At 42.3% G+C, this 24,447-nt stretch overlaps 1 protein-coding gene across 4 annotated transcripts in view; it reads left to right on the plus strand.

Moving 5' to 3' along the window:
- Window positions 1–7,009: 7,009 nt before the first annotated feature.
- The window catches only part of MFN1 (mitofusin 1), a 41,746-nt gene continuing 24,308 nt past the window's right edge, over window positions 7,010–24,447 (plus strand). Inside the window, exons 1-4 of one of the 4 annotated variants that reach the window (XM_056565235.1) lie at window positions 7,010–7,159; window positions 16,768–16,887; window positions 18,651–18,786; window positions 23,937–24,099. In XM_056565235.1, coding sequence (XP_056421210.1) covers window positions 16,773–16,887; window positions 18,651–18,786; window positions 23,937–24,099 — 414 coding nt within the window. In that variant the 5' untranslated portion in view covers window positions 7,010–7,159; window positions 16,768–16,772. The other 3 variants (XM_056565236.1, XM_056565238.1, XM_056565237.1) reach the window with 3 other exon arrangements.

Below are 24,447 nucleotides of genomic sequence, written 5' to 3' on the forward strand. Positions count from 1 at the left end.
CAGAGAGCGCTGTGGTCAGGCAGAAAGGAAATTAAAAAAGAACTTCCTCTGGAGCATACAGCAGCTGAGAAGTACTGGAAGGATTAAGATTTTTAAATAGAAGTAATTTACAAATCTGTTTAACTTTCTGGCACCAGTTGATTTAAAAAAATAAATTAAATAAATAAATAAATAAATAAAAAGTTTTCCGGTGGAGTACTATGGCGGCAGTACTTCCTAGTCACAAAAAGAAAAAATGACTAGTGGTAAGTTACGTTTGCTTCTTTCAACAGATCCAGCTGATTAAAAGGCTTTTTTTTTTAACCTGCATAAAAGGGTTTAGAAAACCACTGATGCTTTCTTTCTTACAGTGCTACCCCTGTCCTCAGATTGTGTGTAGTATATCTGCCCCATTCACATTAATGGAATTGAATCCCAATACCTCACACAAACTAAGGATTGCACTGTTTCTGCAGATGTTTTACTAAACCTGGATAACCCCTTTTAATTAAAAAGGACAGAGCACCAATAAGACCAAGTAGTAGAAAGGAAGGAATTAGAAAATACATTCACAGTTTTGAGTATTGTGGTTTTAGTATTTAAACCAAACACATTTATTAAATAGTCATGAGTTGCAATAATATCTGGGAAGCAACCCAGGCAGTAAAGTATAAAGATGGGATAAACTTAAAACAAATAAAATAGACACACTATCTCAGTGGTGTACAGTAGAGATGAGCAAACTTACAGTAAATTCGATTCATCACGAACTTCTCGGCTCGGCAGTTGATGACTTTTCCTGCATAAATTAGTTCAGCTTTCAGGTGCTCCCGTGGGCTGGAAAAGGTGGATACAGTCCTAGGAGACTCTTTCCTAGGAATGTATCCACCTTTTCCAGCCCACCGGAGCACCTGAAAGCTGAACTAATTTACGCAGGATAAGCCCTCAACTGCCGAGCCGAGAAGTTCGTGACTAATCGAGTTTACTGTAAGTTCGCTCATCTCTAGCGTACAGCAGTGCAGGAATAAATTATATCTAAGATCAGGGCAATGGGGGAGACTTAGCAAATCATATGCAGAGGAAAAGTTGCCCATAGCAACCAATCAGAATGCTTCATTTGTTTTAAAGGGCCTCTCAAAAATGAAATCTGGTTGCTATGGGCAACTTTTTCTTTGCACAGGTTTTGATAACTCTCCCCCAATGAGCAGAAGATAGCCAGGGCTCCCACACCTTCTGAAATCTGTCAACCCCATCCTCTCTCATAGCCGAGAGCTTCTCATTGAGGACTACAGCATTAACCCTCGCAAGTAAGACCGCCCAAGATAGGTTAAGCTGTTTCTGCAAACAATATAAAATTAGGGTGCATTCACACTACGTTTTTGCAATACAGTTCCAGTATCAGGTTTTTGATGGGAAAAACAGATTCCTTAAAACCTGACTAAAATGTGTGAAAACGTGTGTACAAATTTTAACCGGTATACGGTTTGAAAAATTATGTCTGGTTGCATTCGTTTAAGAAAGTTTATGAAGAAAGTTTCACTTGTTTGATTGCAGTTTTTTTTCTTGGAATTTCAAAGTCAAAAACCTTATGGTGCAAACTGGATGGAACTGTAGGCACATACGGTTCCCTTTGACTCCCATGTAAAAAAAAAAAAAAAAAAAAAAAACGGTTTCAATAAGTTTATTTTTTTCACCCACACCAAAAACCGTGGTAGGCTACGGTTTTAGGTATGGGAAAAAAAATATGTACAAAACCGTACACAACTGGATGCATCGTTTGCCATATGGTTTTCAAATTGAAAATGCATTCGGGAATTGTATTGCTAAAACGTGGTGTGAATGCAGCCTTAGAGCGCCGGAATAGTCTAAACCGAATATGGGAAGGCTTATCACTCAAGGCAAAAAGGGGTAAAAGGACAAGAAAAACTTGTCAGTTCTCACAAAAGATCTATAAATCTACTCCAAAAATGATGAACCACTAGGCAACTCCACCATATATGATACATATTGCCAATATGGGAACAATCCCAGAATCAGTAGGGGGGGAGGAAGGGAACATAACTATCACGCCCCCTCCCGTAGGCTTGCATTGAGGGGCGGAGCGTGATGTCACACGCCGCCGGCCCGGTGGTCGCCTGTAATGAGACCCGGAGCAAACACGCTCCGGGGACTGATTACAAACGGGGTGCCGTGTGCATGATCACGGGCGTCCCCAGCGGTGGGACTCCCGCGATCAGGCATCTTATCCCCTATCCTTTGGATAGGGGATAAGATGTGTAAGCACCGGAGAACCCCTTTAAGAAGCAGGGGAGTGAGAGAAGAGGGGACAGATTGGAGAGAGAAGCAAAAGCCTACCGGTTCCAAAGAAAGAGAGCATGAAGGTCTACGAGTGCAGAAGAAAGTAAGTGGGCCACAGATGTAGAAGAACACATAAGGGTAACCGTCAAACCAAGTCAGATTTCAGCAGTATCCACAGGGGATCCTCCCCCTCCAAGCATTAACCAGAGTAAGGGTGGGAACACACTACGTTTTGGCCCCCGTAAATCGTATCTGTTGGCATTCCGCCAAGAACGTGATGCTGCAGTATACTGTTAACGAGCGCAGTGGACCCATTCAATTCTATGGCCGAAAGGAGTCACCTGGTCACTCCTTTCAGGACTTGTGCTATTTCAAAATCGCAACAGCCCTTGTCATGAGTGCACTTAAAATAGGGCATATGTCCTGAACAGAGCACTAGGGGTGACTCCGTTCGAAAGCAGAAGTGAATGGGGTGCTTCCGTTAACAGGTTGTCGGCATTCTGTTTATGGCGGGATGCCGACAGATACTATTAATGGGGGCCAAAACGTAGTGTGTTCCGACCCCAAGTTGAGCAAATCTAGAGGCATAATACTTTAACAGATTCAGGACACTTAGGCCTCCCAAACATTTATGGAAGTAATAATAATAGTAATAATACATGGACGCTTCTCACTGCAAATAGAGCAAAACAAGTCCACCTGAAGAGCCTTTAAACTGAGTATTGTATTTTTATTGTTTAGTACATTTCTGAAGTATATATATATATGTAACAACCAGCATGTTTCGTTTTTAAAAAGCTAAACAAACAAAACTTTGTTTTTTTATATAACAACATTAGTATCTGAGACAACATTGTTCTTACAAATAAGCCATGTAGATCTGTAAACTTTGTGTTTGTATTAATACGGTGACCTTATAAACACTCCCTGTTATTTTAGAAAATAAACTTGTCCAATCCAAGAATACTAAAATGGGTCGTGTGTCTAAAATTGTGCCTTTTAGATCATTTTGTAAATGTAAATGGTATACAGTGCCATGTGTAGGTATTCCTCTATCATGCTCACAGGTAGAGATGAGCGAACTTGCAGTAAATTCGATTCGTCACGAACTTCTCGGCTCGGCAGTTGATGACTTTTCCTGAGTAAATTAGTTCAGCCTTCAGGTGCTCTGGTGGGCTGGAAAAGGTGGATACATTCCTAGGAAAGAGTCTCCTAGGACTATATCCACCTTTTCCAGCCCACCGGAGCACCGGAAAGCTGAACTAATTTATGCAGGAAAAGGCATCAACTGCCGAGCCGAGCAGTTCGTGACAAATCGAATTTACTGTAAGTTCGCTCATCTCTACTCACAGGGATCACCATCCCAAGGGTTAAGACCGCACAATAAAAAGTTTACTTCAAGACAATAGGATATGCAGTGTGCATGATTGATCTGCCCACAGTCATCCAACAGCGAACAGTGTGAAAAGGAGCTCATAAATAATCACCTGGGAGGATCAGCCCTGTCTTAGGGTGCGTTCACACGCTAGTAACTAGCAATGGGTTTCCCGCTATGAGTTACGCTACCATTCATTTGAAAGGGTCCGCGGACAGTCCGCAAATCTGACACTATTGCGGACTGTCTGTGGACCCATTTATATCAATGGTAGCGTAATTCGCAGCGGGATTCCCACAGCGGGCAGGCAACCCGCTGCTAGTAATAGCGTGTGAACGCACCCTAAAATGGGTTTCACAGGATAAGAAAAACATTGCTTCTTTCTTGCAAAAACAGCACCACTCTTGTCCAGAGGTGATGTCTGGTATTGCTGCAGTACTACACACAACCTGTGGACAGGAATGGTGCTGTTTAAAAAACAAAACAAAAAAATGGCAAGACTAAAACCGCACTATTTTTGTAAAAAAAACACCACAGAAACTGCATCTTTTGGGAGTGCAAAATGATAGGGAAGTTTTTTTGTGGTGTTTTTTGCAGGTCAAGAAAAAGCCAGACATTTTTTTTTGGGAAAATTAGCCTTAGGCCCCTTTCACACAGCCGTTGCTCCGCGTCGAGAACGGCCGTCAAAGTCTCTTTTTTTTTTACCGTTCTCATGACGGGGATGCAACAGGTACCGGCGGCTCCCATTTACTATTATGGGGGCCGCCGGGCACTGTTATGAATAGTGGGTGAAAAATCCAGCACAAGCAGTCATTTTGCTCCCGCTATTCTGCCCGGCTCTCCCGACGGCCGTCACACGGCCGTCTACTAATGGCTGTGTGAAAGAAGCCTTGGGCTGTGTTCACACAGTGTACAATTTGCGGAATGTCTGGCTGGAAAACACGAGCGTACATTCTGCAAATTTGCCTGTTCATAGAACCGCTCGGAATCCTGTTCATTGGGGGGAGATTTATCAAAACCTGTGCAAAGGAAAAGTTGCCCCTAGCAACCAATCAGATTGCTTCTTCAATTTTGCAGAGGCCTTGTTAAAAATGAAAGAAGCAATCTGATTGGTTGCTAGGGGCAACTTTTCCTCTGGACAAGTTTTGATAAATCGTCCCCAATTATTGTTTGTGGAGACGCCGAAATCAGGATTTCCACGGCGGATGTTTCCACTGCAGAAATTCTGCCTTGTGCATGTTGCAGCAGAATCCTATTGAAATGAATAGGACTCTGCTGCAGCTTAACCCTTTAACGACGCAGGACGTATATTTACGTCCTGCGCCGGCTCCCGCATCACATCGCGTCGGTCCCAACGCTCATCAACGGCCGGGACCCGCGGCTAATACCACACATCGCCGATCGTGGCAATGTGCGGTATTAACCCTTTAGAAGCGGCGGTCAAAGCTGACCGCCGCTTCTAAAGCGAAAGTGAAAGTATCCCGGCTAGTCAGTCGGGCTGTTCGGGATCGCCGCGGTGAAATCGCGGCGTCCCGAACAGCTTACAGGACACCGGGAGGGCCCTTACCTGCCTCCACGGTGTCCGATCGACGAATGACTGCTCCGTGCCTGAGATCCAGGCAGGAGCAGTCAAGCGCTGATAACACTGATCACAGGCGTGTTAATACACTCCTGTGATCAGGATGAGAGATCAGTGTGTGCAGTGTTATAGGTCCCTATGGGAGCTATAACACTGCAAAAAAAAAGTTAAAAAAAGTGTTAATAAAGGTCATTTAACCCCTTCTCTAATAAAAGTTTGAATCACCCCCCTTTTCCCATAAAAAAAATTAAACAGTGTAAATAAAAATAAACATATGTGGTATCGCCGCGTGCGTAAATGTCCGAACTATAAAAATATATCATTAATTAAACCGCACGGTCAATGGCGTATGCGCAAAAAAATTCCAAAGTCCAAAAAAGCGTATTTTGGTCACTTTTTATACCATAAAAAATTTATAAAAAGTGATCAAAAAGTCAGATCAAAACAAAAATTGTACCGATAAAATCTTCAGATCACGGCGCAAAAAATGAGCCCTCATACCGCCCTGTACGTGGAAAAATAAAAAAGTTATAGGGGTCAGGACAGGACATTTTTAAACGTATACATTTTCCTGCATGTAGTTATGATTTTTTCCAGAAGTACGACAATATCCAACCTATATAAGTAGGATATCATTTTAACCGTATGGACATACAGAATAATGATAAGGTGTAATTTTTACCGAAATATGCACTGCGTAGAAACGGAAGCCCCCAAAATTACAAAATTGTGTTTTTTCTTCAATTTTGTCGCACAATGATTTTTTTTTTTCGTTTCGTCGTGAATTTTTGGGTAAAATGGCTAATGTCACTGCAAAGTAGAATTGGCGACGCAAAAAATAAGCCATAATATGGATTTTTAGGTGGAAAATTTAAAGGGTTATGATTTTTAAAAGGTAAGGAGGAAAAAACGAAAGTGCAAAAACGGAAAAACCCTGAGTCCTTAAGGGGTTAAAGGGGTATTCCAGGGAAAAAAACTTTTGTGTATATATATATATATATATATATATATATAATCAACTGGCTCCCGAAAGTTAAACAGATTTGTAAATTACTTCTATTAAAAAATCTTAATCCTTTCAGTACTTATGAGCTTCTGAAGTTAAGGTTGTTCTTTTCTGTCTAAGTGCTCTCTGATGACACCTGTCTCGGGAAACGCCCAGTTTAGAAGAGGTTTGCTATGGGGATTTGCTTCTAAACTGGGCATTTCCCGAGACAGGTGTCATCAGAGAGGATTTAGACAGAAAAGAACAACCTTAACTTCAGAAGCTCATAAGTACTGAAAGGATTAAGATTTTTTTACTAGAAGTAATTTACAAATCTGTTTAACTTTCTGGAGCCAGTTGATATATATATATATATATATATATATATATATATATATATATATATATATATACATATATATGTTTTTTCCTGGAATACCCCTTTAATATTTCCACTGAATTCCATTTGGAAATTCCACCATGTGGCCTTAGGGTTATTGCGGAGTCCCAGGTGCAGTCAGTCCCTGGATTTATATAAGAGGAACAGGGACTGTCCCTCCAAAAGAGGGTTGGGCAGGCTGTGACAGTGTATAAGGACAGGCCCAGTCACCGTAACAAGTGCACTGCATATATCAGTGGTCTTCAACCTGCGGACCTCTAGATGCTGCAAAACTACAACTCTCAGCATGCCCGGACAGCCAACGGCATGCTGGGAGTTGTAGTTTTGCAACATCTGGAGGTCGGCAGGTTGAAGACCACTGGCATATTTGATATAACATCAATTCAAACACACATTAAATGGCTCTGGCTGGAGACAAGACGTTCCTGTACAGTTTTCCCTCTTGAAACAGCACTGGGTTCCTGAGGAAGTGACGTAGTTCGCGCCCCCAGCTCTGATTGGCTGCGGCCCTGTCAGGTTACCGGGGGTCATCTCGCCGGTCAGGTGAGTTTGCTGCTTGTGCTGCTCCTGTCAGGTGCGGCGGAGTGCCAGGTATTGGCGGGAATGCATGGCATGGGGACACTGCTCGGCTTTGGCTTCCTATGAGCCGCACATGTTGGTGACGTGTCAGTGAGAACGCGACCCTAAAAGATCACAGCGCTGTCTTGGAACTTCAACTCTCAGGATGCAGAGAGAGTCCCGGCTGGGAGTTGTAGTTCTCCAGCTGCTGTTTAGTCATTCAAATAGAGTTGATTGTGTGATCACATGGCCATGGCTCTTATTTCTAGTGGGGTCACCTATACCCCAATGTTTCCTCAGCATTCTTTGCCAGTAGTAATATGTTTTGCGCTGCTGTAGGTACCTATTGGTACAGTCTGGGCTATGGGTCTCTGCCACCTATACTGGCAATAGGTGGTCGTCCATTACAGGGCTTGACAAATCCTAGGTCACCATGGCGACTACATTTTGTCGTGGCGCCTAGGTTTTTGTCAGCCCTTTGGAGTAGGGGTTACGCTCTGTACTCTGACCTCTGCGGTCATGCTGCATATATATTTATTTATATATATATATATATATATATATATATATATATATATATACTAGCTGAGTACCCAGCGCTGCCCGGTTTTTCCTACCTAATCCTTGAGGTACCTTGATGCCAATCCTTGAGCAATAAAGGAGAAAACATTCGTCCCCAAATCCCGACCCCATGTCCTTGCATGGGTAGGTTAGGGTTAATTTAACTATTTTATATATTTTTATTTAACATATATAAGTAACATGCGACCAAGTATTATCGAAATATCTCCGGCCGTACGGAAGTTATGCTGAAACGTACATTTCCCATAGATTTGCATTGAACTTTAAGCAAAAACCCCGACTGATGCAAATGGGTTAAATTAACTATCCTATATATTTAGTGGATATAAGTACCTATACTTAGTGGGTCTTAAGCGGCTGCAAAACTACGACTCCCAGCATGCCCGGACAGCCAAAGGCTGTCCGGGCATGCTGGGTGTCGTAGTTTTGCAACAGTTGGAAGTGCACTGGTTGGAAAACAGGGATATAGGGATATAATCGACCCATGTAAGGTCACTCCACACAATCCTATACATTAGGGTATCGACAAAAGAATCCCATTCTGCACAATACACTTTTGTAATGGCTATACAGTGACCTCCGTCAGACAAATGGGAATAAGGACAATCCTATAGACCAAATACTGAGTGACCAGAGCCTCAAAGTACTGTGACCCAGCTGCTGCGACCTTCTTTTTTACATGGATCATGCCATTTCAAATATGTCTATTAAAAATAAAAAATAAAACTTTTACGCTTTTTGGGGGTAAAATAGGAAAAATTGACAATTTTCATTTTTATTGGGGGACCGGATTTTTCACTTTTTTTTAAACTTTTTTTTAACATTTTTAAACTTTTTTTTTTAAACTTTTTTTTTTTTTTAACTTTTTTATGTCCCCATAGGGGGCTGTCATTTGATTGCTAATACTGTTTAGTGCGATGCATGGGACATAGCCGATAATACTGATCAGTGCTATCTCCTGCTCAATCTCAGACCAGAGCAGAAGACACCGGGAAACGGACAGAGGCAGGTGAATTGACCGCCGTCCGCCATTACAGATAATCGAATCGCCACGGCAGCGCTACAGGTGATCCGATTATCTATTTTAATGTGCGCTTTGCCGCAGATGCCTGGATCTTTACTGCTCATGGCATCTGAGTTGTTAATGGCGGACATCCGTGCGATCGCGGATGTCGCCCATTACCGGCGGGTCCTTGGCTGCTAATAGCAGCCGGAACCTGCCGTGTATGACACAAACACCGCTGCGATGCTCGCGGTCATACACAGGCCATAAATGTACGTCCTGGTGCGCGAAGTACCGCCAGGACATACATTTACGTCCGTGGTCGTTAAGGGGTTAAGAAAGGGGGGGGGAGTAGGCGCTGCTAAGGGCCCCTTCACATATATCCGGTGGCATTTCCCTCATCCCATTCATTTAAAGGGGGTACTCCGGTGAAAACCTTTTTTCTTTTAAATCAACTGGGGGCAAAAAGTTAAACATATTTGTAAAGTACTTCTATTAAAAAATCTTATTCCTTCCAGTACTTATTAGCTGCTGAATGCTACAGAGGAAATTCCTTTCTTTTTGGAACACTGATGACATCACGAGCACAGTGCTCTCTGCTGACATCTCTGTCCATTTTAGCAACCATGCATAGCAGATGTATGCTACGGGCAGCATGGTGGCTCAGTGGTTAGCACTGCTGCCTTGCAGTGCTGGGGACTTGGGTTCAAATCCAACTAAGGACAACAATAAATAGTGTTATTATTATAATAACGTCAGCAGAGAGAACTGTGCTCGTGATGTCATCAGAGAGCATTCCAAAAAGAAAAGAATTTCCTCTGTAGTATTCAGCAGCTAATAAGTACAGGAAGGATTAAGATTTTTTAATAGAAGTAATTTACAAATATAAGATGCAAGGAGAAGATGAAAAAAGTCGGCAAACTCACCAAGGCGTCTTATTCAGGGTTGCTTCTTTATTATATACTCACATATCAAACATAGTGCAAAGGGGGAGAGAGGACCACAGTGTGGGGTATTCACTGTAAGGCGACAGAATCTTTCACTCGGTATTCGAGCTTCTTCTGGCCAGAAGAAGCTCGAATACCGAGTGAAACAGATTCTGACAAGTTTGCAGACTTTGTTCATCTTCTCCTTGCATCTTATATTTGACTCGTCTTCCAAGTCAGAGCACTACCTTAGCTTCGGGGACCACTCCAATTCATCCCTAGACCCTGGTCCTATTGGTTGTCAGCAGCTGTACCGGACATTGAACTCTCTGTTTTTAATTTACAAATATGTTTAACTTTCTGCCACCAGTTGATTTAAAAGAAAAAAGGTTTTCACCGGAGTACCCCTTTAAGTGGGGCAGTTCACAGTCACCCGGCATCTCAAATTGGAGGGTGAAACGCGCTACATGTGTGCCAGACAGAGGAACGTATCTTGCCGCGTTACCCTGTCTGACATGCACATTTAATGAACAAGATTCTAAACAACCAATGCGCTTTTGTTGTGGCATCAGTTCACAAGGTTGTGTGTGTGTGTGTGTGTGTGTGTGTGTCAGTGTTTCCCAACCAGTGTGCCTCCAGCTGTTGCAAAACAACTCCCAGCATGCCTTGTTGTTTTGTAACAGCTAGAAGTACCCTGGTTGGGAAACACTAGTGTATGGTATCAGAAGTAGTCAGGTCACATGACTGCTCCGGACATAGGTACAAATATTCCCTGTACAGGTGTCTATACATTTTAGGCTCGGCACATATTGTCCTATGGGGTTATACTCTTCCATTTCCTGTTAATGCTCCACTTCATTGGAAACTGAAACTTACTTGACTGCTTTGTGACTATGAAGGCCTCTCCTCCTGTAGTCTGTGGAATATTGTCTCCAGACAGATCATTGTGCACTTCTATACCACAGCTGTGCCTCAGGAGATATATTTAACCCCTTAAGGACGTAGCTCATTTTCACCTTAACTGTGGAAACCTTTTTTTTTTTTTTTTTTTTTTTTTTTTTAAATGAACTGGTGCCAGAAAGTTAAACAGATTTGTAAATCACTTCTATTAAAAAATCGTAATCCTTCCAGTACTTTTTAGGGGCTGTAAACTAAAGAGAAATCCAAAAAAGAAATGCATTTGCTGTGATGTCATGACCACAGTGTTCTCTGCTGACCTCCCCTCGTCTTCAACTGCCATTGTTCAGTACTCAGTGCTGACTAATGACAGGGGATAGGAGGAGGCTGCAGCACTGCAACCTCGCTCCTATCCCTCAGGATGATAGGGGCTGTCACTGACAGCTCCGATCATCCCTATTTTCCTGGTGATCGGGTCACCAGAGACCTGATCAGCCCGGAATAGTAGAAAATTGCATGTCTGAATTGACATGCGATTTTCTCCGATTGCCGACTTGGGGGGCTCAGGACCCCCTCGGCGATGTGCCGGGATGCCTGCTGAATGATTCCAGCTGGCATCCCGGTCCGGTCCCAAACCGGCTAGCGGCGGGGACCGGAATTCCCACTTGCGTATCCATACACCCTATGTCCTTAAGGACTCGGGATGCAGGGTGAATGCATACGCCCTTCGTCCTGAACAGGTTAAGCGTTCGCTGGGGTATACCCAGACTTCCATATTGCCAACATAGTCAAGACTGTCACTTTTGGCTACTTTTGGTCCCCTGAATGATCAGCTATGATTTTTTTTTTCCTGTGGCATAGAAAGTTTTGCACACACCACTTAAAAAAAAAATTGTATACAAAGGTATATGTTTTTCTTATAGACTTATATATTGGTGAAAAATGATGTGGTATAGGTCTATCTGTGTATATGTCTTGTACAAAATACAGCATGTGGGAACGTGCCCTAAAATGCTTTTACATAGTTTAAAAAAAAAAATATATATATATATATATATATATATATATACATTTAAAACCTATACAATTTTACATTTGGTACAGATGGGAATGTAGCTTAAAGGGGTAGTCCAGTGGTGAAAAACTTATCCCCTATCCTAAGGATAGGGGATAAGTTTGAGATCGCGGGGGTCCGACCGCTGGGGCCCCCTGCGATCTCTCTGTACGGGGCCCCGGCTCTCCGCCGAGATAGCGGGTGTCGACCCCCGCACGAGGCGGCGGCCGCCACGCCCCCTCAATACATCTCAATGGCAGAGCCGGAGATTGCCGAAGGCAGCGCTTCGGCTCTGCCATAGAGTTGTATTGAGGGGGCGTGTCGGCCGCCGCCTCGTGCGGAGGTCGACACGCCCCCTTCCAGCGGGCTGTCGGGGCTCCGTACAGGAGATCGCGGGGGGCCCCAGGGGTCGGACCCCCCGCGATCTGCAACTTATCCCCTATCCTTAGGATAGGGGATAAGTTGCTCACCACTGAATCACCACTGGACTACTCCTTTAAAGGGGTACTCCACTGGAAAACCTTTTTTTTAAATCAACTGGTGACAGAAAGTTAAACAGATTTGTAAATTACTTCTATTAAAAAATCTTAATTCTTCCTGTACTTATCAGCTGCTGTATGCTCCACAGAAAGTTCTTTTATATTTGAATATCATTTCTGCGAGGTGGTATAGGGCCGGGATGACACCACTACAACGCGCGTTTTGGCACGTGACCTTCATCCGGGAGACGAAGGTCACGTGCCAAAACGCGCGTTGGAGTGGCGTCATCCCGGCCCTATACCACCTCCTAGTGTGTGTATATGTTACCTTATTTTGTATTTTGCACTGTTTCTTCTTCAACTATTTATGACTTTAGATTCTATGCAATTTTTGCACATTCTTGATTAATTACGAGTGCCATTATCTAGAATCTAGTCAGTACTTCTACCTCTCCTATTGTTATACTAAGATCATTCTCAGTATGTCCGGTGAGGTCGCTTTTTGATGTTTGTTTCCTGATATATATGTGGTGTTTTTAGTGCATATCAATAAACCATATATTTTAATATATTTCTTGCCATAAACTCCTTTGTCTCTGTTCTTTTGTTTTTTTGCTATTTGTTGGAGTTGCAATATACTTTAAGGGCTTATTTTTATAGGGGGTGTTATTGTAGTAATTATTACACTACACATCTACTGTCCCTTTTTTGTCTGTTTTCTTATGGTATTTTTTATATAGAAATATTGGCTTTGCCAGTAAAATACAGCCCAGATGGCAACACTTTGTCAAGGAAGATTTATTTATTTATTTTTATATCACTTCCATGCTTTATGTTTGAGTCGATGTCTCACAATGCAGATTTCTATTGAGCAGTTTTCCAGTTCTGTGAATGCAGTCAGCAGTGTAAATATTGGATGTGTTCCATCTGGTTTATTTGGCTGTGGCTTTATATGACATGTATGACTATTGAAATAAATAGGTCTCCGTGCTTGATGCTTTTTTCCATCCCCCCCGATCTCCTTTCTGCTTCTGACCTGAGACCTCAGTGCAGGCCCTGCCCGCTCAGCCAATCACTACCCACTGTGGCGTCCTGACTCAGCCAGTGATTGGCTAAGCCAGCAGGTCCGGACCCTAACACATTGATTGTGCTGCTTTATAGCCACTGATCCATATACTCCTCTCTCCTCACTGTAGTCAGGTCACACAACAGTCTAAAAATTACATAGTGGCCCAAATTTACTATTATAACCCCAAACTGTTTTGTCGGGTTGTGTGCCAAAATGTGGAGCAGAATTTTGGCACTTTGCGCCACAAATTATTTATGACCCAGAATTTGTGGTGCAGTGTGCAAATATAAGAATTCAAACTGAAAAAGGGGTGTAGTTGTTGACCAGAAAAGGGACTTGTTCTCACAACCCAACCTATTTACCATTGAATCTACACAATAATCTGTGATTAAATGGCTTGGAAATTCCCACCCAGTAAAAACTGGTCAGAACTTTCCTGATCTATGAATCCCCATAGAAAGTAGAATGGAGTCATGCAAGTCCGAAACATCATTCACCACCTAATAAAAAACAAAACAAAAAAAAAAAAAACACTCTTAGTAATCCAGGGCCAATGTGCAAAAAACTATTTGGGGGCTTGTTTCTAAATGTTTGTACTTGTACAATTGTATACAGAATATTATAAAATGAGGAAAGCAACGCTAACTTGTAGAAATGGTTGTCATATGGTTAACTGTAAAAGTTGTCATACGGGACTAGGGACACAGGCGAAGAGTAGGGTATATGACAAGGTTAGGCTGTATTCACACTGTTTTTACCCTCAGTAGTTTTTCATGAGGAACAACACCTTGTAGCAGCCATTTATTGTTTTCAATGAGAATTTCCCTACTCAGTTCACAAAGCGGAGGTTCCAACAAGGAATTAATTTACTGTGAGAGGTTGAACATGTTCAGTGTACCCGCTTGTCACTGTGAAGGGGCTCATGTCCACCACAAATTCTGTCATTTTGAATGGCCACATCCATTAAAGGGGTACTCCACCCCTAGACATTTTACCCCCTATCCTTTGCGGGGTCCGGCAGCTGAGACCCCAGCGATCTCTGTGCGGCACCCAGCGTTCGTTTAGAATGCTGGGTGCGGGCCTCACCCCCCCCCCCCCATAGGCTTTCATTGAGGGGGTGTGGCATGACATCACAAGGGGGGGTCACCCGTTCCAAGCCTACCGAACAAAATGTTCCAAACGCTGGGGCAGCGGAGTACCCTTTTTTGTAAATCTTAATCTTTACAGTACTTGTCAGTTGCTGTATGCTCCACAGGAAGTTCTTTTCTTTTTGAATTTCCTTTCTGTCTGACCACAGTGCTCTCTGCTGACACATCTGTGCATTTTAGGAACTGTCCAGAGTAGGAGCAAATCCCCATAGCAAACCTTTCATGCCCTGGACAGTTCCTAAAATGGACAGAGGTGTCAGCAGGGAGCACTGTGGACAGTCTGAAAGGAAATTCAAAAAGAGAACTTTCTGTGGATCATACAGCAGCTAAGTACTGGAAGGATTAAGATTTTTTTAATAGAAGCAATTTACAAATCTGTTTAACTGGTAACTGTTTAATCTGGCACGAGTTGATAAAAAAAATAATTTCCAGTGGTGTACCCCTTTAACTTCTTAAGGAACTAGGGCGTACCTGTACGCCCTGAGTCCGCTCCCTTTCTATAACGCTGGGCTACATTATGGCCCCGTGTCATAGCGGATCAGGCCCGGCCTCTAACAGCCGGGACCTGTGGCTAATCTCCCGTGACACTGATTGCGGTGCCGTGCGCTATTAACTCTTTAGACGTGGCGTTGAAAGTTGATGGCATCTAAAGTCTATAGACTTGCATTGAGGGGGCGGGGCGTGATGTCAGACGGGCGCAGAGTCGTGACGTCACGATCTTCCGCTACCGTGGTCGGGATCCAGACACTCCAGCGCTTCCAGAACAGAAACAGGTGGGTGCCGCATGCTATATTGTGGGGGTCCCCAGCGGCGTGACCCCCGTGATCAGACATCTTATCCCCTATCCTTTGGATTGGGGATAAGATGTCTAGGGCTGGAGTACCCCTTTAAACTACCCTGGCTAGCTCAGTGGGCTGTTCGGGACCGCCCTGGCCAAATCACGGCATCCCGAACAACAGGAGGACACAAGGAGGGTTGTGTCTACCTTCCTCCTGTGTATCCGATCGCCGGATTACTGCTCAGAGCCTGAGATCCAGGCATGAGCAGTCAAGCGGCAGAATCATCGATCAATGATATCCTATGGGATAACAATGATCAATGTAAAAGATCAGTGGGGGAGATTTATCAAAACCTGTCCGGAGGAAAAGCTGCAACCAATCAGCTCGCTTCTTTCATTTTTAACAATGCCTCTGCAAAATGAAAGAAGCGATCGGATTGGTTGCTATGGGCAACTGGGCAACTTTTCCTCTGGACAGGTTTTAATAAATCTCCCCCAGTGTGTGCAGTGTTATAGCCCTATAGGGGCTATAACATTGCAAAAAAAAAAAGTTAATAAACCGCACGGTCAATGGTGTAAACTCAAAAATATTCCAAAGTCCAAAATAGCATATTTTGGGTTACTTTTTATATAATGAAAAAATGAATAAAAAGCAATCAAAAGTCTGATCACTGCGCAAAAAATTAGCCCCGTACGTGGAAAAATAAAAAAGTTATAGGGGCCAGAAGATGACAATTTTAAACATAAAAATTTTCGTGCATGTAGTTATGATTTTTTTTTTTTCCAGAAGTACGACAAAACCAAACCTATATAAGTAGGGTATTATTTTAATCGTATGGACCTAAAGAATAAAGAGAAGGTGTCATTATCACCAAAAAATTTACTGCGTAGGAACGGAGGCCCCAAAATTCACAAAATTGGTTTTTTTTTCTTCAATTTTGTCGCACAATGATTTATTTTTTTTCCGTTCCACAGTAGATTTTTGGGTAAAATGACTGATGTCATTACAAAGTAGAATTTTTGGGGCAAGAAAATAAGCCATCATATGGATTTTTAGGTGCAAAATTGAAAGAATTAGGATTTTTTTAAAGGTAAGGAGGAAAAAACAAAAGTGTAAAAATGGAAAAACCCTGGGTCCTTAAGGGGTTAAGGAAAACCTCCTAAGGGTATGAACATGTTCAGCATAAAAACTGATGGTAATATTGCCTTACACTCAGTATTTCAGTTTAGCTATAGTAGTTTAGGTCTTCTTCCTAGACGTGCCCACATAGTCAGCAGGGCCTGTAGTGTACCGCGCAGATGTTACGGAATGTAACCAATGACTGCACAGATTGTGACCTCTATTCTGAAGGACAGAAGGGGCTCTGTGCAAGTAGTAAACAGTGTCAAGTTTCACAGTCCTGGGAATTACAAGCCAACAGGGTAATGATTTTTGGGAGGCTGCCTGTCAGTGCTGGAAGGTCTGATGTGTGGGAATCTAAGCATTTCTGTCTATTATTTGTTACTGTACAAGTCCTTAAAACTCAGAAAGTAACTGTTACAAAAGGTCAGACCTTCTCCAGCAAACTGAGCATATTCCCGACCATGCATGTACAGTACAGGGTAGAAGCCTTTTCATGACTTGGAGTAATAAATATATTTTGTTTGCTTTGCACAGGAGACATGGAAGAAAAGGGCGTCTCGCCGCTAAAGCACTTTGTGCAGGCGAAGAAAGCCATAACATCCATCTTCGATCAGCTAGTAGAGTACATCAGTGACGCTGTTACATTTGTAGAAGGTGAGCGCAATCTTTATTTTATGGTTTTGAATATGACTTGTGGAAGAGTAATGTTTTTTACCTGGGTATTTTTACACTAGAAAATGGCATAACAGATGTCGTCCATACTGTAAGGAGAACAAAAGTTACCCACTAGCCTTAGGGGTCCTTACAGAAGAATGGAGCAATGTGCAGTAGACCTGGTGGATGAAAAACGGTGAAGCGGAACAGCTACTTACAGGCCCGCTGCTTTCATAAGGCAGCTCAAGCAGGTGCCTTACGGTGCAGGTGGTGGAGAGGCGGAATTCTCAGAACCCCCAGCCGCAGGCAGGGGATTCATATGAGATGCAACCATCCCCTTCTCCCCCTGCCAAAGTAAAATTAGTGGCAATGCATACGATGTACAAATCTCCACTCAATGTACTGTACAGGAGCAGGGGACAGCAGTTCACCCTGCTCCTATACTACAGAGCAGCGCAGCACTTTCACTGCAGGCCGAGGGGGCTGCAATACCTAGCTAACCAGGGTGGAGCTGCAATACCTAGCTAACCAGGGTGGAGCTGCAATGCCTACCTAACGGGGGGGCTGCAATACCAACCTAACTACTGAGAGGCTGCAATACCTTTCTAAGTACTGGGTGACTGCAATACCTAAGTACTGCACACCTATCTACCTGAAGTGTTCCCTACCTACCTACAGCGGTCTTATAGTGATGCAGTAACAGCTCACCCAACACCTGGGCCTGGACCCGCCGGTCCCGCCTCCCGGCTTCAATACGGATACAAAGCAAACAAAGAATGTCCGGCATCCACGGTGTATGATGAAATAAAAATCAGGCTTTAATAGAGGGTACGCATACAGGAATACAGGCACGATAAAATATGGTCTGACGCGTTTCACTTTAACAGCGCTTAGTCATAGCGTTCAGAGACCATATTTTGTCTGTATTCCTGCATGTGTAACCTTCAATAAAGCCGGATTTTTTTTTCCTCAGACATCGTGGATGCCGGACATTTTTTGTTTGCTTTGTACCTACTGGGGTCATCCACCAAATTGGGGGGAGGGGGGAGCTAAAATGCCCTTCATCTGTGTAGATAAAAATCCTTGCCCTGGCTACTTACAGCAACCCTCTAGTTCATCTGATTGGTCAAGATGGACATTTGCTTATTTTTGTGTTTGCTTTAGTCTTCATATATAAAATATATTTGATGGTTGCAGACATTGCTCCACTCAATTCTGGCTTATTCACAAAGTGCAATTGTAATGCAGTTTCTGAATGCACTTTTAGTCATTTTTACAATGACTAGTGCATGACCTCTGGGTTCAGTATATGATGTAGGAAGGATGTATTCTTTAAACTATGCAGTGTCTGCTCAGAACCTGCATAAAGATATAACTCAGTTGATCAGTTTTACTTAGGGTGGGTGGATTTCTTTTTACGGGAATCTGTCATCACTTTTATTCTAGCTGGACCCGAGTCATTGGGGCAGCCCCCCAGCGGCTTCTCACTGACCTGCCAAACTTCACTGAACTCTCTATATTCAAACATGGAGAAATCTCTCCAAATCTGGTAAGACATGGAAGCCCAGCGGGACCACCCTGATGACTCGTGGTCCAGGTAACATGAATGCGATGACCTTTTCCCTTTAAACGGCTCATAAAATGACCATTTCTTTATCGAGGAAAAGCTTTTGTTGCCTTGCTTTAAATCCCATTTTATTTAAAAGGGGGCAGCATGCATTTTTTATTTATACTTATAAATAATTTTTTTCCCTCTCTCATAGAAACTTATCAAAATCCGGAATTAAGAAACATAACATCTGAAGATGATCTAAAGGAGATTCAGAATTATAAAAGAAAGCTAGCTGGAATTGGGGAAGTCCTGTCTCGAAGACACATGAAGGTGGCATTCTTTGGCAGGTAGTTGTCCTTTTTACACTTCTTCACATTGAATCACTGTTCAATAACAATGAGGCATCTAGAGCCTAGTAAAACATCTTAGAAAAGACATAACAAAAAGGTTAAGTTGTTATGTACACAACAGTCGCATATACTAGTTACATCCTATTTGATTCATACTACAGAGCTAAATGGAATTAATCTGTTGACTTATTAGAGAAGCAACTCTATAATGAAAAGAAAAACCCTATACAAGCCTAAGTTTCCATTTTTTGTTGGCAAAAAACACCATGGCCAGATGTTTGCAGAGAGTCAATGGGGAATTATGAAATGCCAAACGCACCTTGTGACTTTTGAGTTTGGCAATTTTGTTTTTGTTTTTCTTCTTCTTTTGGGCATCATTGGGCTCATTGTCCCAAAATCACAGTATAAGACACTGGTGTTTTTACCAAGAAATCTCTGCCTTTCTCTCCCATAGAAATATGTGGGAGAGGGAAAAAAAATGCCAAGAAAAATGCCATGTTAGTGTAACCGATGCTTGGCATTAGCGCCCCCCCCCCCCAAAAAAACCCAGCTGGCACTAACCCCAAATTATCTCGATACCCACTGCCACATGGGTGCTGGAAAAACAGTAACAGACTGGCATTGTTTAAACTGAGGAAAGCTAAAAACAATGGTCCTTGTCCACCCTGATATCATTAGGCTGCCGCTGCTTTGTTATTGTCTGGCTGATGTTTAAAATGTGAGGGGTTCCCCCTATTTCCATTATCTGCCCAGGAGTACCATGTTGATGCTCCTGGCCTGTAGGTGCCAGCTCTTCCCGGAACCTCTGTGGCTGGGTGTTAATTGGTAGTTAGCGCTAGCTGTGTTTGGGCCTCACGCTAAGCTCTGGCTTAGTAATGGACTCTGAGACTGCTTCTGCTACTACTAAGCCTGTAACTAAATTAAAGAAAAAAATTACACACTAAAAATATTATTACAAAAAACAACCATTCCACTACAGCCTCCATTAACAATTTGATTTTAAAAAGCCAAAAATAAAACAAAAAAACGTTGTTTTATAGTCCACCGAATCCTAAGTAGTTCATATTCAAGTGTCTTAAACACAACAAACAAAAGAACACAAAAAAGGGTTATTACATGTTGGTACAAAGTGCATGAAGGGTCTGTTCATATTTTACATTTTTATGACCACACCTTGATGTCTTGTCCCACCACTAGTGACATCCTCACTAGAGGCAGGACTGCACAGGAGGAGGCGGGAGCAGAAAGGGACATCTGATCACAGTATACAGCCATCTATATAGATGGCTGCATACTCTACATGGAGTTAACTAGTGCCTCTAAGCAGCATTAGTTAACTTTTCTTGCTAGTGGTTGAGCAGAGCATTCAGCTCAGCAAGGTGTTACAGTAAACCAGCAATCTATAGAGATCACTGTTCTTGCTGGGCAAGAGGTATACAATGTGTACCACTTGCCCAGCCTGAGCTGTAGCTGCAGCTATATAGCCGCTGGCACAGCTCAGGGACAGGGACTCCAATCAGTAGAGTGATAGGAGTCCGGGCTTCGGTACTGTATACAACAGTTTGCTATGCATCACTGTATACCATACAGCCAGTGGAGGTGAATAGTGATGCGATGTATCACTACCTATCTCCTTACGCCCTGTGGGCCGGTCGCGCTTCATTCCACCAACAGAGTGGTACCCTGTAGGTAGTGATAAACTGCCACGGGGTCAACAAATGGCTTTTCCACAAAAATGCAAAGATGCAGAAAAAAGCAGTGTCAGGTTTTTTTGGTGATTTTTTTCGGGTAGAAAAAACAAGTGAAAACCTAGCTTTATAGAATGTTTTTTTTTTTTCTTTTTTTTTTCTTTTTTTTTTTTTTTCTTTAATACAATATTGAACTGCCCTGAAATTAGGCACATACAGTAAAACAGTAGAGCTCCATACCCTGCTATGGGTGCCATGCTATTTAAAGGGGGTACTCCTGTGGAAAACTTTTTTTTTTTTTTTTAAATCAACTGGTGCCAGAAAGTTAAACAGATTTGTAAATTATGCTTCTCATCAAGAGGAAACAAAACACCGGCACCAGATCCTTGTGTATACGGCTATGCAATGTACTCGTACTAGGTGGGGAGCAATCAGATGTATCAGACTGGCTGTCGGCACTCGCGGTGCTAGCGTTTAAGCAGTATAAAGGAATAATCCAAACTTCTCAAAGAATGAAAACGCTGCACTCACGAGGAATTCCAACCATAGTGTCTTCTTTATTCATAAGGATAAAAGACGCCAGCAGGTACAGCGGGAGAGTGGGTAGACAGACATGCGGGGGGAGTGGCGATGCACCGTTGGATGCTAACAGCACTTCCTCAGGCCAGGATAGGGGATAAGATGTGTAAGCACCGGAGTACCCCTTTAATTCTTCCAGTACTTATTAGCTGCTGAATACTATAGAGGAAATTATTTTCTTTTTGGAACACAGAGCTCTCTGCTGACACCATGACCACAGTGCTCTCTGCTGACATCTCTGTCCATTTTAGGAACTGTCCAGAGCAGCATATGTTTTCTATGGGGATTTTCTCCTACTCTGGACAGTTCTTAAAATGGACAGAGGTGTCAGCAGAGAGCACTGTGTTCCAAAAATAGAATAATTTCCTCTATAGTATTCAGCAGCTAATAAGTATTGGAAGGATTCAGATTTTTTAATAGAAGTAATTTACAAATCTAGAAAAATAGAAAAAGTCTCAGCTCACCTGGGGCTTGCACGGCTGCCTCCGAACATGTAGAAAAACTGTAGAAAAGCCAGCAAGTAGAAGTAAAATGTAAGTCTTTATTCAGGATTCTTCCTTAAAAAACCTTCACGGTGGCAGACAAACAGACATATCAAAAATATAAAACACTGCACAAAAAGATAGGGGTCCCAAGCAAAGCTGACGCGTTTCCGATCTATTGATCCTTACTCATTGCCTATAGATCCTCAAATGAGGCACCCTTATATACCTCAGGGTGTATTCCCCACTCCCACAGGAAGGGGAGGGAAAGGTCCACATCACATGTGCACGTGATTAAAACCAAAACAAAAATAATGGAACCATTACAGATAGGGTATATTTGTTTTTGGAGTAACATGTATTAATAATGTAATATCAAATCAGTTTTACTATTTAGTCCATGGGGTTGTATGCAGTTCAAAAAATATATCCACATCATTTCCCTATTGTGGAGGGATCGAATGTGATCTCCTCCCCTTTTACCTAACTTCACCTTCTCAATGCCTGAGAATCTGAGGGAGGTGGTGTCTGAATTGTGACATATTAAAAAGTGCTTAGATACGTTGGAAATGCTTGGGCTTAAAGGGCCAGCAGCATGTCTAATGTGTTCTTGCATGCGCTTTTATAAGGACCTTTTAGTGGATCCTATGTACGTTAAATGGCACTTAGAGCACACTATTTTGTATATCACAAAAGTGCTATCGCAATTTATGGAGTCATGTATAATATGACATCTGCCATCCACTGTGCCCTCTACTTTCTGACATTTATCGGCAAAAGGTCATAACACACATCGCGATTTACCGCACTTGTGGAAGCCCTTCGTATTAAGCCACTGTATGGTGGTACTTGTTGTATCCACCATGCTAGGAACAAGGAGATTCGATAAAGTGGGTGCCTGTCTCGCTGCAAATCTTTTTAATAAATTTAATCTAATTTACAAATCTTTTTAACTTTCTGGCACCAGTTGACCCTTTAACGACAATGGACGTAAATGTACGTCGTGGTACTTAACGCACCATGACATACATTTACGCATCATGCGCGGCAGGTCCCGCCTGCTATCAGCAGCCAGGGACCTGCCGGTAATGGCGGACATCCGCGATCGCGCGGATGTCCGCCATTAACACCTCAGATGCCGTGATCAATACAGATCATGGCATCTGTGGCAGTGCGGTACTTTGAATGGATGATCGCAGCGCTGCCGCGGGGATCCGATCATCCAGCATGGCAGCCGGAGGTCCCCTCACCTTGCTCCTGCCGTCTCCCGGGGTCTCTCCTCTGGTCTGAGATCGAGCAGACCAGAGCAGAAGATCAGATAATACTGATCAGTGCTATGTCCTATACATAGCACTGAGCAGTATTAGCAATCAAATGATTGCTATAAATAGTCCCCTATGGGGACTATTAAAGTGTAAAAAAAAAAAAAAAAAATCCCCTCGACCCAATAAAAAAGTAAAATGTCAGTTTTTCCCATTTTACCCCCCAAAAAGCATTAAAAAAATTATTTAATACATATATTTGGTATCGCCGCATATGTAAAAGTGTGAACTATTAAAATATATTGTTAATTATCCCGTACGGTGAATGATGTAAACGTTAAAAAAAAATTCCGAATTGCTGCTTTTTTTTTTCCGTCACATTTTATTCCCAAAAAAATTCTAAAAAGTGAAACCTAAGCAAAAGTGGTACTGATAAAAATTACAGATCATAGCGCAAAAAAATGAGCCCTGATACCGCCCCATATATGGAAAAATTTGAAAGTTATAGGTGGTCATAATAGGGCAATTTCAAACATACAAATTTTGTTAAAATGGTTTGCGTTTTTTTTTTTTTTTTTTTTAGCAGTAAAATTATAGAAAAGCATATAAGCATATCATTTTAATCGTATTGACCCACAGAATAAAGGAAACATGTCATTTTTACCGGAAAGTGTACAGCGCGAAAACAAAACTTTAAAAAAAATTTGCTAAATTGCGGTTTTCTGTTCAATTTTCCCACATAAATAATGTATGTTTGCGCCGTACATTTTGTGGTAAAATAAGTGATGTAATTACAAAGTACAATTGGTGATGCAAAAAAACAAGCCCTTATATGGGTCTGTGGATGGAAATATAAAAGAGTTATGAATTTTAGTAGGCGAGGAGGAAAAAACGAAAATGCAAAAATAAAATTTGTCTGGTCCTTGAGGTCAAAATGGGCCTGGTCCTTAAGGGGTTAATGGTCAAATGTATGAGGCCAGATATTAACTTAAACATATTGCTTCAGTTACCTTGCATCCAGTGACAGACGGGGATGAAAACATATAACTGTGTCTAAAATGGTCTTTGCAGCCTGATAATGTATTATGTGACAATAGTATGACTGACTGTTTCCCTTTGGTTATTCCTTATTTTAGAACGAGTAGTGGGAAAAGCACAGTGATAAACTCCATGCTGTGGGACAAGGTCTTGCCCAGTGGCATAGGACATACTACCAACTGCTTCCTGAGCGTGGAGGGCACAGATGGGGACAAAGCTTTCTTGATGACAGAAGGCTCGGAGGAGAAAAAGAGTGTAAAGGTGACGAATGAACAAGGAAACCAGAAATAACTAGGCTGGGGTCATATCTGAGTTATGGATGTCATATCTAGTCTGATCTGCCTTTATTTGAATGGATTCTGTGACGAAAACCCTGAACAGAGCCGCCAGTTCAGATTAGAAGAAAGCCTTTTTGTTGTTTTTATTGACGTGTATTAGTGTTATACACTTCTTGCATAAACACACAAACCCATATATAATAAATGACCATGCTTAAAGGGAACCTGTCAACATGAAGATGTTATCTAATCGATTGGCATCATGTTATAGAGCAGGAGGAGCTGAGCTGATTAATGTATATCTTTATAAGAAAAGATTAAGTATAACGTG

Source organism: Hyla sarda, chromosome 3 (assembly GCF_029499605.1).
Source record: "Hyla sarda isolate aHylSar1 chromosome 3, aHylSar1.hap1, whole genome shotgun sequence".
In the NCBI taxonomy this organism is placed as follows: Eukaryota; Metazoa; Chordata; class Amphibia; order Anura; family Hylidae; genus Hyla; species Hyla sarda.